The sequence below is a fragment of the Mytilus trossulus genome, chromosome 7 (assembly GCF_036588685.1).
Source record: "Mytilus trossulus isolate FHL-02 chromosome 7, PNRI_Mtr1.1.1.hap1, whole genome shotgun sequence".
Classification (NCBI taxonomy): domain Eukaryota; kingdom Metazoa; phylum Mollusca; class Bivalvia; order Mytilida; family Mytilidae; genus Mytilus; species Mytilus trossulus.
Window position 1 is genome coordinate 68,922,910 of NC_086379.1, and position 16,078 is coordinate 68,938,987.

At 32.4% G+C, this 16,078-nt stretch overlaps 2 protein-coding genes across 2 annotated transcripts; one reads left to right on the forward strand and one right to left on the reverse strand.

The window, feature by feature from the left end:
- Positions 1-1,254: 1,254 nt before the first annotated feature.
- Positions 1,255-11,003, reverse strand: LOC134725677 (L-threonine ammonia-lyase-like). The gene is made up of 4 exons (XM_063589690.1): positions 10,750-11,003; positions 4,252-4,371; positions 3,568-3,916; positions 1,255-2,135 (listed from the first exon to the last, which is right to left on the reverse strand). The coding sequence occupies exons 2-4, from the start codon at positions 4,360-4,362 to the stop codon at positions 1,636-1,638; spliced, it is 960 nt and encodes a 319-aa protein (XP_063445760.1). The 5' UTR covers positions 4,363-4,371; positions 10,750-11,003; the 3' UTR covers positions 1,255-1,635.
- Positions 10,808-12,989, forward strand: LOC134725678 (transmembrane protein 186-like). The gene is made up of 2 exons (XM_063589691.1): positions 10,808-10,850; positions 12,274-12,989. The coding sequence occupies exon 2, from the start codon at positions 12,323-12,325 to the stop codon at positions 12,962-12,964; it is 642 nt and encodes a 213-aa protein (XP_063445761.1). The 5' UTR covers positions 10,808-10,850; positions 12,274-12,322; the 3' UTR covers positions 12,965-12,989.
- Positions 12,990-16,078: the final 3,089 nt, after the last annotated feature.

Below are 16,078 nucleotides of genomic sequence, written 5' to 3' on the forward strand. Positions count from 1 at the left end.
CTCACTAAGGACATACGTTTGTAGTGTTAGATCTTAAGCTATAAAAAAAAACATCGTCTCATTTAAAAATGTACCGGTTGTGTTATATTCCCTTTCTCGATTCGTAATGTAGGTAATTCATTCATAGCAGCAGACGCTTACGCTGTCAAAGTAATCGGAAACGTTATTGCAAACTGGGTATCACATTTCAATTTCAAAACTTATTGATCCTTTAGTGAGTTTTTTTTTTTCTAAAAGTTTATCATTTAAACACTGAAATAAGATCTTTGATTATTTCTTTTTTTGCAAAAGCATTGATTTTTAAACGCTAAATGTTACAGATATGCAGCTATGCACATTTACGGTACTATATATATTCTTGGCATTGTACAATATCATGCTTTTCATTGACTGTTTATATCTTTGGCTGAATCCATTTGATGCCAATGAGTACTGATTGACATTATAGTCTTTGAAAGATGAGTATTTGTATTCGTGTGTTTTGTCTTTGAACAAGCTTTATACATGAATGTTTCTAAAAATGTATAAAATTAATAAAAAAAAAAAAAAAGAAAGATTGTATAAAATGTATGAATTTTTCGAAATACTAAGGACTTTTTGTTTTTATCCCAGGCATAGTTTACCTTAACCGTATTTTGCACAATTTTTTGAAGTAATAGATTCTCAATGCTTTTCGACTTTGTACTTGTTTGGCTTTAAAAAGCTATTTTGATCTGAGAGTCACCAATGAGCCTTATGTAGACGAAACGCGCGTCTGTCGTATTAAATTATAAGCCTGGTACCTTTGATAACTATTTAAAATAGCTGCAGGTACTGAGACTCGCAGATCGGTAATGTGGTTACGACAACATTGTATCTTGTACATCATTGAGTAATTACTACAATGATTTTCAATGTTGAGAAGTCGAAAGAGGACTGTTTTTTGTCCAAAGTTGTCAGAACGTTTTAAGCGGACGGAGAAGGCATTTTTAAATTAGTTCGTTTAATGTGGAACTATTTTCATTGAATATTTTGGGTAATTTCCTGAAAGTAAGGACGATTGAGAAAGCAGGCCGACCTCCGTGCTGAAAGTTTTTGCAATCGTTAACTTTCCCTCATACCTTTAATATCGTAAATCCGATTATTGGATAACCAAGCTTTATCATAAATGAGTAATTTACTGATTGTGTCTTATTTCTAATCTTGTTTTCTTGATTTTGATACGTTTCAAATACCGAATTTGAATATGCATGATTGGCTTTAGAAGCAAATTTTACATTGTCCAGGGTCTTTCGGATATCCAGAGCACAGCAATATTACATAAATATTTAATTTTTGATTAAAAAATTATCAGTAATATATAATTAAAAGGGATATCGTTTTAAATAATCATCGCAGACATATAAAAAACAATGATTCACATATAAAATTGAAGTAAAATTAAAAAAACAAATTAAAGACCATAAAAATAAAGTAAATTGACTGAAGATATATGAGGATTATAGGAAATAAAGAACTATATGCCTTCTGACGTATTCGTCTTCTGACGTATTAGTAAGAACGAATTATACCTGTTTTGAATGATTACAATGTATGTCATAATTAATAATAAATATTTTTTTGTCTTTTATCCTCCTTTAGTTCAGCAGTATGGTTTTAAGATGGAACATTGCCCTGTAAACACTGTATATATTTATCTGTATCTATATTTCCACCTGATATTATACATGCTGTTTTTCCATCTCCTACAACACCTTTCATCGCTGCAGCTACGGTAGCAGCGCCTGCTCCCTCTGCCCTTATATTGTTTCTCTCACTCAAAAGCTTTACTGCATCAGCCACTTCCTGTAGACTAACAACAATCGAGTCTGTCACTAGACTTTTAACCAGAGGCCACATTTGAGGAAGGACAGATTTCCCTCCCATTCCATCTACAAAACTGGCCTGATAAGGGAATTCGACTGGTTTCCCAGCTTGTAATGATGCTTTCAATGGACAAGCTGTCTCCACTTCACATGCATATACTTTGATATTTGGATTGTGTGCTTTAGCAGCTATAGCTATGCCACAAATCAGGCCCCCACCTCCATAGGGAACTATAATGTTACTGATATCAGGTATACAATCCACTATCTCTAAACCTATTGTCCCATTACCTGAAATAGATATTAAACCATATGTATGACATTATATCAACATAATACATCTTAAATTATATAAAGTCTCAAATTATATACGGGTTAACCTACATTATAAAATCCGATGATATGAAGAATTAATAAAGGGCTGCGCTTAAGCGCATGATACGCTCGTTGCTCATTTAACGAAAGTGTTAGTTATTGTCCCAAAATTGGAAAATCCCCCCTTTTTTAAGCATAAAAATTCATAACACGGAAATGTAAAATCTGAAATTTATAAAAATTGAAAGGGAGCTTACATCAATAGATATAAACAATTCACAAAAGTTTCATGGACATTGGTGAAAGCCTTTATGAGTTATTGTCCGAAGTGTTAAAAATCACCCTTTTTTATGAATAAAGCCCCATAAATCCAAAACTTAAAATCTGAAATTTATAAAAATTGAAAGGGAGCTTACGTCAATAGATATAAACAATTTACCAAAGTTTCATGGACATTGGTGAAAGCCTTTTTGAGTTATTGTCCGAAGTGTTGAAAATCCCCCCTTTTTTATGAATAAAGCCCCATAAATCCAAAACTTAAAATCTGAAATTAAAAAAAAGGAAAGGGAGCTTACGTCAATAGATATAAACAATTCACCAAAGTTTCATGGAAATTGGTGAAAGTGTTTTTGAGTTATTGTCCGAAGTGTTGAAAATCCCCCCTTTTTTATGAATAAAGCCCCATAAATCCAAAACTTAAAATCTGAAATTTATAAAAATTGAAAGGGAGCTTACGTCAATAGATATAAACAATTTACCAAAGTTTCATGGACATTGGTGAAAGCCTTTTTGAGTTATTGTCCGAAGTGTTGAAAATCCCCCCTTTTTTATGAATAAAGCCCCATAAATCCAAAACTTAAAATCTGAAATTAAAAAAAAGGAAAGGGAGCTTACGTCAATAGATATAAACAATTCACCAAAGTTTCATGGAAATTGGTGAAAGTGTTTTTGAGTTATTGTCCGAAGTGTTGAAAATCCCCCCTTTTTTATGAATAAAGCCCCATAAATCCAAAACTTAAAATCTGAAATTAAAAATAAACGAAAGGGAGCTTACGTCAATAGATATAAACAATTCACTTAAGTTTCATGAAAATTGGTGAAAGCGTTTTTGAGTTATTGTCCGAAGTGTGGACGACGGACAGACAGACGGACAACGGTATACCATAATACGTCCCGTCTAAAAGACGGGCGTATAAAAATCACTGTATTATAAGCTTTGGACGAGCTACCTCAGTACAGTGATGCTCAAGGTAAAAAAAAAAGATTTTAAAGTCCAACAATTCGACATGTCATATTTAAGGTATGAATCATTCAAGTCTTCTTTTCCCTAAAATATGAAGCTTTTTCAAATAGTTTACGTCCCTTACAATTAGACAAAATACATATACCCTGTATAATAAAACTATACCTGCTACGACATCTGGTTCACAGACAGGATGGACAAATGTTCCCTGCATTCCTTCATAACTATGTGTCTCGATTGCCTCCCACCATTTATCAAATTGCACTTTGGTTATAATTCCTCCCAGCTTCTCCACAGCTGATACTTTGGTCAATGGAGCATGACTTGGTACCAACACATTGCACGTTAAATCCATGTTCTTTGCATTCCAAGCCAAACCTTGAGCAAAGTTACCAGCACTAGCAGTACATATTCCCAGTGACAATTTTTCTATTGGTATCTTTCTAATAGCATTTAAAGCACCTCGTAGTTTGAAGGAACCGATAGGATGCAAGTTTTCCAATTTTAAAAAGATCTGGATATGAAATAAAATAATGGAAAGGACATTATGCCACAAAATTTCCTTAGATATACAGTCTTTAATAGTATTTTCTATTCAACAAGAGTCTCTTTAGACGTTTGAGCTTTTGATCTTGCCATTGTGCAATAATGTGCAATTGAAGATTGGTTGCTATTGTGCAATACTCAGCAATTGAAAATTGCTTGCTATGGTACAATACTGTGCTATAGCGTTATGCTATGCAAGACCTTGCCATTTGACTAGGGACTCTTCTTTTGAATTATCCTCGGAGTTCAGTATTTTTGTGATTTTATTTTTTTAGAGATGAATGTACAGTATACACAACTTACATTTTTATGTTCCCATAATTGGACTAAAGGTGTTGGTTGTAACTTCCCTTTCATGTACTGCTTGGCCTCCTGTATATCAGATAATTGGACATGTCCAACAACAGATGTCATTATGAAAAACTGCAGAAATAAGGAAAAAAATCATATCAACAGTGATTCGGACAAATGAAGTGAAAAGTGGGCTATAATATGAAAAAAGGTTCACAAAGGGATATTCCGAATGAACGTCAATCAATGAAAAGACTTCCAGCCAACAATTAAAACTAGAGGCTCTAAAGAGCCTGTGTCGCTCACCTTGGTATATGTGAATTAAACGAAGGAAGCAGACAGTTCATGACAAAATTGTGTTTAGGTGATTGTGATGTGTTTGTACATCTTACTTTACTGAACATTCTTGCTGCTTACAATTATCTCTATCTATAATGAACTTGTCCGTGTAGTTTCAGTGGAAAATGTTAGTAAAAATTTACTAATTTTATGAAAATTGTTAAAAATTGATTATAAAGGACAATAACTTCTTAGGTGGTCAATTGACCATTTTGGTCACTTTGACTTATTTTTGAGTCTTAAATTTCTGTACATTATTGCTGTTTACAGTTTATCTCTATCTATAATAATATTCAAGATAATAACAGCAAAATTTCCTTAAAATTACCAATTTAGGGGCAGCAACCTAACAACGAGTTGTCCGATTCATCTAAAAATTTCAGGGCAGATAGATCTTGACCTGATAAACATTTTTATCCCATGTCAGATTTGCTCTAAATGCTTTGGTTTTTGAGTTATAAGCCAAAAACTGCATTTTACCCCTATGTTCTATTTTTAGCCGTAGCGGCCATCTTGGTTGGTTTTCCCGGTCACAAAACACAATTGTTAAACTAGATAGCCTAATAATGATTCTTGCTATGTTTGGTAAAATTTGGCCCAGTAGTTTCAGAGGAGAAGTTTTTGTAAAAGTTGACTAAGATTTACGAAAAATGGTTAAAAATTGACTATAAAGGGCAATAACTCCTAAAGGGGTCAACTGACCATTTTGGTCATGTGACTTATTTGTAAATCTTACTTTGCTTAACATTATTGCTGTTTACAGTTTAGCTCCATCTATAATAATATTCAAGATAATAACCAAAAACAGTAAAATTTCCTTAAAATTACCAATTTAGGGGCAGCAACCCAACATGGGTTGTCTGATTCATCTAAAAATTTCAGGGCAGATAGATCTTGACCTGATTAACAATTTTACGCCGTCATATTTGCTCTAAATGCTTTGGTTTTTGAGGTATAAGCCAAAAACTGCATTTTACCCCTATGTTCTATTTTTAGCCATGGTGGCCATCTTGGTTGGATGGCCGGGTCAAAAAACACAATTTGTAAACTAGATACATCAATGATGATTGTGGCCAAGGTTTGTTTAATTTGGCCCAGTAGTTTCAGAGGAGAAGATTTTTGTAAAAGTTAACAACGACGGACGCAGGACGACGACGACGACGGACGACGGACGCCGGACGCCAAGTAATGAGAAAAGCTCACTTGGCCTTTTAGGCCAGGTGAGCTAAAAAGGGGGGAAGACTTTAGACACTATGTGTATAAATTACTGTGAATTATTAAAACATTAAACAATCCATGTACCAGGTGTTATTCCAGTTAGTAGAAGCAACTGGAGACTACCTTTCGTAATCGAATAGTAAAATGTTTTTTAAGTTTTCAATATGTCTCCTATATAAGCATATAAGCTTTTCCTTAAACATATCAAGTAATCTACAAATAGTTTAATTTTAAATGTTACGCGTCTTCTGATTGTACTGCTCCTCGGGCGTCTTCGTTGACAAATAAAAATTGTTGTTGTTGTTGATTGGCTGACAGATTTTATTTATCAGGTCATATGCATAATTTTGTCTTAAATCAAATAGACCATGGGCTGCAAGTGTTTGACGTCACAATCGAAATTTCAACGTCGGATGAATTTTGAACATCGCCCGAGATCAAAATGGACATTTTTGTTGGTGTTGCTCGCTAGTAATTAAAATAAAAACATTCTAAAAGTAATTTTAAATGTTTCTGTTCTTTTTTCATTGATAAACTGGTGATTTTCTATAACATTTTTGGTTCATGAAATCAAAATAGCGACATTCAAAGCGTCTACTAACGTTCGATATTAAGATATACCAAATATAATGCCTTCCCATGTTAAAATGAGCATATAGCATGGCAGGATAGATTTATTACTTAAATTTAGAATTAAATTATAAGGAATGACTGTAATATATTTTTCGAAATTATTATAACATAAACCAGATGCTTCGCAGGGCGCAGCTTTATAAATACGACCGCAGAGGTTGAACCCTGAACGGTTGGGAAAAGTATGGACACAACACTCAAGCTGGATTCAGCTCTAAATTTGAATTGTGATTAAATAGTTGACACAGCATATGTTCCTGACACAGAATGAATGTGGTCTAATGAACAAATTTTTTTTTTGGCCTTTGAGCAATTCACTATGCTGTTGAATATTAATCCTCTCAAAAAAGTATTTGAAGAAATTTTCTTTTTATTTATGAAATCTGAAATGAGAAAAACTTTCCCTTATTCCAAAACTGATCTCAATTCAAATTTCTAATTGAGTTTGCAACAATAACTGCTCATTTAAATACATCACAAAATATTAAAATGTAAAAAAAAGGGCTTGTTATCACTGAATGGTAAAGTTTGTTTTAAATTATCAGTTGGTAGTAATGGTGAAAATACATTGCATATTGTATAAAACGATGATTTAAGTTGATTCAACTACTATTCTGGACAAAGAAAGATAACTCAAATTTACAAAGAATATTGAAAATATCTTGCTATTGCACAAATATCTATTCTGGACAAAGAAAGATAACTCCAATTGAAAATTGATTGCTATTGCACAATATTGTGCAATTAGATATTTCTTGCTATTGCGCAATACTGTCAATTGAAGATTTCTTGCTATTGAACAATGCTGTGCAATTGAAAATTTCTTGCTATTGCACAATACTGTACAATTGAAGATTTCTTGCTATTGCTTAATACTGTGTAATTGAAAATTTCTTGCTATTGCACAATACTTAATATAATAATTTTGAATCCTGATTTGGACCAATTTGAAAACTTTGCCCATAATCAAAAATCTAAATAATATTTAGATACAGCATATCCAAGAAGCCCAATAATTTATTTTTTGTTAAAATCAAACTTAGTTTAATTTGGACTCTTTGGACCTAATGAAGACCAATTTGAAAACAGGACCAAAAATTAAGAATCTACTAACACAGTTAAATTTGGCATATCAAAGAACCCCAATTATTTAATTTTTGATGAAATCAAACAAAGTTTAATTTGGACCCCGATCTGGACCAAATTGAAAACTGGGCTAATAATCAAAAATCTAAGTACATTTTAAGTAAGAGTGCGAAAACTAAAAGTATTCGGAAGTTGACGACGACGCCGACGACGACGCAGACGACGACGCCAACGTGATAGCATTATACGACGTGCGGTCGTATAAAAATGTGGTACACACTTTAAAATAGTATTCAGTATTACAAACGGCATTATGAAAGGTCCAGTTTCATGATGACTGGTAATAGTATATTTAGTGAGGAAAAACAAAGTATATGACTATATGAGTGGATGTTGCCCTTGAAAGCAAAGATGATATATCCATGTCACTTACATGTTCACATAAAGGACATTGACTTAAATCTTAAAAAAAAGGCAATTTATAAATCTAGTGCAATGAGGTTTTTCTTCTAAAAATAATTTCAACCTATATAAAATAGCATTTTAAGAATGTAACCTTGTGAAATATGGTTTAGAGAATATGTAGTTCATGTTTACTTGTTGACCGCCAAATTAAAAAAAAACTTCTAATAAAAATACTTTAAAAGAACAACTGAATTATGTCTAGGTGTAGAGTCTAGCCTAAAACCACACATAAGAAGCCACCAGACATAAATATATGTTACGACAGACCGCGTTTCGTCTATTAACTACGAAGTTTAAAAGCAACAAAAAACGAAAACCGTTCTAATATCTTATAAACGGTTAATTTACAGAAAATGAATACATTAATAATATTCCACATATACCCAAAAGTGCTTACTACTGGTCTGGTGATCTATAACAGCATGTTATCGACCATAGCTTAGTTTAAACATATTTGTTTATAGTGGATTGGGCAACAAGTTATAGCAACTTATATAAATCCCTTTCCACTAGCAGGTGCGAGTGCTGCCCTGTAGCGGCATTGATCTACTCTTTTTTGAAATCTACAATATTGTCTTTTACGTGCAAGAGATATGGCTCTCTCTTAACACGGGTCAGCCATTTATCGTCCCCTTCCGTCGGACTTTCGTCATTTTCTCAAGATTATACTCGCAAATGGTGTCAAGGGGGAGCCGAAAATTTAGTCCCTAAAATGTTCTCCCCCGAAACGGGAATCAACCAGGAACCGTTGTATTAAAATTGAGAATGGAAATGGGGAATGTGTCAAAAAGACAACAACCCGACCATAGAAAAAAATAACAGCAGAAGGTCACCAACAGGTCTTCAATGTAGCGAGAAATTCCCGCAACCGGAGGCGTCCTTCAACTGGCCCCTAAAGAAATATATACTAGTTCAGTGATAATGAACGCCATATTAATTTCCAAATTGTGCACAAGAAAATAAAATTAAAAAAATACAAGACTAACAAAGGCCAGAGGCTCCTGACTTGGTACAGGCGCAAAAGTGAGGCGGGGTTAAACATGTTTATGATATCTCAACCGTCCCCCTATACCTCTAGCCAATGTAGAGAAGTAAATGTATAACAATACGCACATTTAAAATTCAATTCAAGAGAAGTCCGAGTCTGATGTCAGGAGATGTAACCAAAGAAAATAAACAAAATGACAATAAAACATAAATAACAACAGACTACTAGCAGTTAACTGCAGTCCGATGCGGTAACCACTACACCACAGTTCTGTCATCGACCATAACTTGGACGTTTGGTTTTTTCGGGATTTTTCGCCTGAATTAACTATTTCAATAGAACATTTAGTAAAAGAAAACTGAAAACAAAAATGTACTGGCCGTTTAATTTGATATATTCGATGTGTTACAACTTTCAAAATGGTATTTTTATTTCAATCTGAAAGTACTTGCGGTCACTGAACTCCAACTGAAATACCTTTCAAGACATAATTAAAACTAAAACAAGACATTTTTTTCCCCAGACAAATATCAATCATCCCCATTAACGTAAGACCTTAATTTATTGTTCTATACATGGCACTATAAATTATTAAATTGTCCAGGTTGACAACCCAATGAACTATATATTGGACGGCTTGTGCTTCTAACATCTAAAAATATAGGTTATCTGTCTGGAATTATCATTGATATATGGTCATTATTATAAATGATCTGGACATTTTATAACCCAGAAATAGACTACCTTTTGGTTAAGTCATATTAGGAATGAAAAACCTCAAGCTCTTTTTGCAAATTTATAGCCTTTTTAACTTTTTTGATTCGAGTGTCACTGAAGAGTCTTTTGCATGGCTACAAAGTTTTTTTTAATGAGTTAACTTACATCTGAACGTAATATTGTTATATATTAAGTTTTAATTAACCAAAATACAAAAAAAAATAAAAACTGTTGTTTTTATGTCAACCTTATTTATAGTGTAGGCATCACGTCTTTAGTAGTCTCAGATCAGATGACACTATTTTTTTCGAATTATCTTTTTAATTTACCTTTATAAACGTCATTGTTCAGGTGGATTACTGATGATCACTGATGTCATGGATTTATAAATAATTTGCGTATTGACAATATAAAAAAAGCTTTTTTATTCGTTCACTGCAAATCTAGCATGTGTTGATAGTCACGGCATGGTCATTCAACAGCAGTAGCAATGACCGTTTGGTGAGTTCTTGTTCCATATATATGCTGCCATGCATGTTCAATTCAAAAACAATATCAGCGCCATATTTATTCATATAATAATCGAAAAATGTTTACCAAATTTAGAATAAAAAATCATTGTATTTTAATCGAAACTGGACGATATACAAAAATACCAAAAAACGTAAGTTAACATAATATGTAATATCTTAAATTATGTAATATCTTAGATGATGTATCCCATTTTCCAAACTGTCAACTGATTAATAATAAAAAAAGATATGTATCATTCTAAAATATTATATAGAAAAATATGTCAATTTTAATACACTTAACCTGTTAACTTTAAAACTGATAAACTCGTGATTCTACTAAATCCATCAACACCAAATCATATAAAACACCACTGCTTTCCTTGCACTTTCGCACCCCATTATTCTCTGTGGCTACTTTATTCAATTGTGTTTCCTTATTCTTTATTTGATGGCATCTTTCTTACCTCTGTAGGAACCCATCACACGAATGTGAATCACATATAATATCTTATTGCTTGTACTGAATGAACAAAGGGAATTAACTCTTACCTGTTTTAAATAAACTTTTCTTTAAATTCGTAGATTATCTCCCATTAATTACCAAAGATGAACGTGTGGAGTTCTGTCACCTTTGGCTTTGCTAGCCGTAGGTATGATGTTTTATATATCGTGATGAGTTTTCATTAGGTATCGAAAATCTTATTACATTTCTTAACAAACTAATCACTAGCACATTGTCCCTACTTCAAAAAGTCGTGTGTAGATTAAGAAATACACAACTTGAGATAAACCTATGCTACAGATATAAACACCGTGCTTGGATCGGAAAGTGACCGACTATTTCCCGTGTATAATATTTCCACAAATACATTGTCCTTTTTCCAACCCAAACTGAAAGAGTTGATAGTTTAGATAATATATCTTAACAACAGATGAGACAAAAAAGGGAGAGATTTTTTAAGAGGGGAGGGGAAAAGTAGGGGGGGGGGGGGGTGGTAAAGGGAAAATGGGACTGAAAACAAATAGAAATAAAAAGAAATATTTGCAACACAAATTACAGGAAACAGTTGTGTACAAAGGTACACAGAAAAAAATAAATAAGGGAGTTACCATTTGATTTTTAGGGGGGGGGGGGGGGGGGCAAAAAAAAGCAGGATGAACAACTTTGCAAAAATAAGGCAGGATTACAATTTATGTAAAAAAAACAGGGTAAACCAAGATAAAAAAAATAAATAAAAGGCAGGACTGAAAAGAGTGAAAAATACAAAGAAGGCAGGACAAAGATAACAACAAAAAAATAATTTTCATCCTAGCCCCCAGGCCCCCCCCCCCAAAAAAAAACCAAAAAAAAAATCAAATGGTAGCTCCCTAAGCATGCATATCAACTGTCACAACAAGTTACATGAATATGAATAGTCAAAATAATACTATAAAAAGATATTATATGGTTTATTTTATAAAATTGTTAACCAATAAATGTTTGCATCTTATATTATAAGAATATTGATTCTTATTCATGCATGTATAAAAAAAAAAAACCTACATTCATGCTTCATGCAAGGATGATCTTTGCATAATTTCCAAGAGATAAATAAAAAAATTGAGAATGGAAACAGGGAATGGTTCAAGAGACAACCACCAGACCAAAGAGCAGAAAACAGGTCAAGGCCATCTATTGGTATAATCACAGCCAGAAAATAAAATTGAGAATGAAAATGGGGAATGTGTCAAAGAGACAACAACCCAACCATAGAAAAAAATAACAGGAGAAGGTCACCAACAGGTCTTCAATGCGGCAAGAAATTCCCACACCCGAGGCATCCTTCAGCTGGCTCCTAAACAATAATGTAATTACTCGGTTAGCGAAAATTGATGTCACATATTAATAGATAAGTTTAAAAAAGTCAACAAGTAGTTTATAGAAGTAGTTATATACAGTATTTTCTGATGAGTCTTTTGTTATGTTTGTACATGAGTCTGGCACAAATACAAAATTTCTTTAAAGGTATCTATGATGAGTTTATTAAAAGCTGATTTCAATATCATTGAAAACAATTATATTTGTTTTTACAGGTGTCCCGTCCTCACAAAACAATGGAGAAATGTTGTGTTCAAAAGATGCATGAGTTCACCTTGTTTAAAAAGAAACAGTGGAAAAGTTTTGTTTACAGACAAATTAAACAGTTTGACATACTTCCCTAGTCGCTGTTATCCATCGTCAGAATACCCTGAGACATTTGATCCTTACAAGAAGAAAAAGCCAGAGTTTGATCCAAATATTGCAAAGAGGAAATTTAAAACCATATATTTCTTTAAACCAATTAAAGTGGCAAAAATTTTGTCAATGTTAAAGATCTACCAGACTGGAATTACATTTGCCTTGGTTCCGTACTCATTATTTATGTTTCATTCTCAACTTGCTGATTTTAATGTGATTGCTGCATGTGTTGGACTTTCAATATCTGCTACAGTTTCTTTGTATTTTATCAGTATGTATATACAAAATATTACAGGAATCATTGGTGTTAACGAGGATATGACCAGAGTTATGATTTCACATTTGAATTTCTGGGGCAAACGTGAGGATCAAATTTTCAAGCGAGAGGAGATTGTTCCATTCTCAGACAGTGGAGAAGATGTGAAAACTGACATTTATAAATTAATAACATTTTTTTCAAATGACCAGAAGTTTTATCTTTTTGTGAACAGAGGTGAAGTGGTAGATAGAGAAAAGTTTGAAGATATTTTTGGAAATTTGATATAAATAAATGTATTAATTTTATGTTCAATATTTTAGTTACAAATAATTCAATATAAAAGATGACTTAATTCAAAGTTTTATATTATAGAGGTAGAAAGGTGAACATGTGGCAACTATGCATATTTAATATGAGGTCAGTTGATTTGTTTTAATAGTCAATCAATGATCTGTGATTACATCATGTACATGATGTAATGACTTGTTAAATATCTGAAGAAAGATGCAGGGCAAGGTTTTTTGAAATATTTATATAAGAGTATGTCTAGGCCAACATTTGAAATGTGTTTGTATACATTCGAGGCCAAAAAGCAAACAAACAAGTCCAAACAAAGCCATGGCAAAACACCACTGCGAAATATTTAACCCATGGAAAATATTCACTTTAGAAAAAAAAACAGTTTTCATATATGTAACACAGGTAAATCTTGAAGTTTGTACAAATGTGCATGTAGTAAGAAGAAGTGAAATTTTGAGATATTCCAAATAATCAAAGCTGGTATATAGACAAGATCCATATTTATATAAAATAACAAAAAAGTTTCATTAGTCTTTTATCTTGAAAACTGTTAAGGGTAGAGAAAATATAAAAACTTGATCAAAAATGCTCAGAATGCATGGTAAGATCGATCTTCCTACAATTTTCAATAAAAATTATTAGATGACACTGTATGGAAGTTTTTGCCCTAAAACTACTGTTTTAGCTAGTTTTCATGTTATTACCTATAATCTAAAAACTATATTAGTTAGAAGTTGTGTAAGAACTGAAAATGACAAATATGGTCAACCACACAAAAATACAAAAATACCAAATATCTGAAACCATTGGATGATGATTTTGATACATTTGTGTCCATCATGTCTTTAACGTTACTGAAAGAACTGAACATATTTCAACAAAACTTTAGGAAAATGATCCTTTTGGATATATGCAATGAAATATTTGAGCTTTCCCTGTCTGTCAAAAACATACAAATTTTGGCCATCTATTATAAATAGAACAAAAGGGTAAAATTAATTGTTGTATATAGATATAGGAAGATGTGGTGTGAGTGCCAATGAGACAACTCTCCATCCAAATAACAATTTAAAAATTAAACCATTATAGGTTAAAGTACGGCCTTCAACACGGAGCCTTGGCTCACACCGAACAACAAGCTATAAAGGGCCCCAAAATTACTAGAGTAAAACCATTCAAACGGGAAAACCCAACGGTCTAATCTATATAAACAAAACGAGAAACGAGAAACACGTATATATTACATAAACAAACGACAACTACTGTACATCAGATTCCTGACTTAGGACAGGTGCAAACATTTGCAGCGGGATTAAACGTTTTAATGGATCCAAACCTTCTCCCTTTTTCTGAAACAATAGCATAACATCACAACATAGAAAAACATACGATAAAATATCCATTGGCAGACTTAACTCAATCAAAAAACGTATGATTACACAATGAACGAATAATTTTGATCTGCGATATGTGAATACAAATGCACAGTTAATTAAATATTAGAGACAAACATTCATGACCAAAATTCTAACAAACAAATTCAAACACACTGAGAAATATTTAACCAATCAATGTTCACTTTAGAAAAAAAACGTTTTTTTATAATCTTCAAACCCATATAATACAAAGAGAAAATCTAAAAGCGACAACATTTATCAGAATGCAAAAGCTTACGGTGTTGCATGTTATGCATTCTCTTGTATTTTAAAATACAGATATCTAACAAGTCATTACATCATGTACTTAATATTTTCTCCACATACAATATAAAACACTTGAATTAGATTGGTAAAAACTAAAACATGTACAGGAAAAAGTGATCAGCAATACAAGATCTACAAAAGTGTCAATATTACTTAAATTATTAGATGACTGAACACAGAGTTATTGCCTTTGTATAATGTTTTTGACAGATTTTAGATTTTTGTCTAATATCTTTTAAAATACATGTATAATAGATAAATAGAAACTGTAAGCAGCAAACAAAATTGATGTGCATATTTTTGTGCATATAATAGTAAAAGTTTGGTTCAATTTATAGTAATTCTGCCTTGGAACAGTTTTCAGTTATGAAAATATTGCATCCATTGAATACTAGACATTTGTGCAAAATAATACATATCTTTCCAGTTGAAAATGTACAGCAAAAAGAAGCAGCCAATGAAACATCACCATCAAGGAAAGGAAAGTTAACAATAAGAGAAAAAAAGTAGAACAGTTTGTCATAAATTTTGTAATGATCATTGCCATGTCAGAAATGCCAACAATGAACATCAGGTCTAAAAAGGGCAGTGGTCACTCTTAGCATTGAATAAGGTAAGAGCCTGGAAATGAAATGAAAATGCATTTCCATAGAAAGAGTGAATTAAGGTGGACAACCTGAATATTCATGAAATATTTGCCACTGGACATCAAAACCCTATGGCACTGACTGGATATCTAAATCTTCCAAGGTTTATCACTGTCTTTGAGATGGAAAACATATAGTGCATTGCTTATAACAATCTATACATCTTACATTTCCAGGAAACATTTACAGAAATTTATCAATCAAATCAAAAAATCAATCAAATATTTTATTGTGGGATAAACTTTAGTTTGTGACCAACATGTATGACCACAATAAACATGTATACATACATATCAAACATACACATTAAAAAAAACCGCATCAAAATTTATAATCACAAACAAGCAGTTAAGAGTCCCCTGTCTTAAGTTATAATGACTTTTTCAAGAGGATCCTAACTTATTTGTCTGTAAAGGCGTTGATTGATTTAGTAAATAAGGATGTTTTTCTTCATTTAAATTATTAAAATTATTAATGAAACATATGCTCAGGAATTTGTTTTTTCCCTGCTAAATGGCTGCTTATAACATCATTAGTGTATGCCGTAAATTTTACATTGAGGTTCTGCTCAAGAAATCACGAATTCACAAACATTCCAACTGATTCCATTTTTGGAAAACGACATCTGTAACAAACATAAACTTTTAGATACCAGTACTTCTTTAGAATCAGAACCAAATACAATGAAAGTCACAATTATGTACTGGCTACCGAAGCTACACAAAACACCTTACAAATATAGATTAATTTC

Bases quoted from the DNA above. Each gene is read 5' to 3' on its own strand.
- LOC134725677 (XM_063589690.1), bottom strand. From the start codon at position 4,362: ATGACATCTGTTGTTGGACATGTCCAATTATCTGATATACAGGAGGCC. The intron at 3,917-4,251 runs GTAAGTTGTGTA...TTTCATATCCAG, and splicing joins AATTATGGGAACATAAAAAT to ATCTTTTTAAAATTGGAAAA. The intron at 2,136-3,567 runs GTATAGTTTTAT...TATCTATTTCAG, and splicing joins TGAACCAGATGTCGTAGCAG to GTAATGGGACAATAGGTTTA.
- LOC134725678 (XM_063589691.1), top strand. From the start codon at position 12,323: ATGAGTTCACCTTGTTTAAAAAGAAACAGTGGAAAAGTTTTGTTTACA.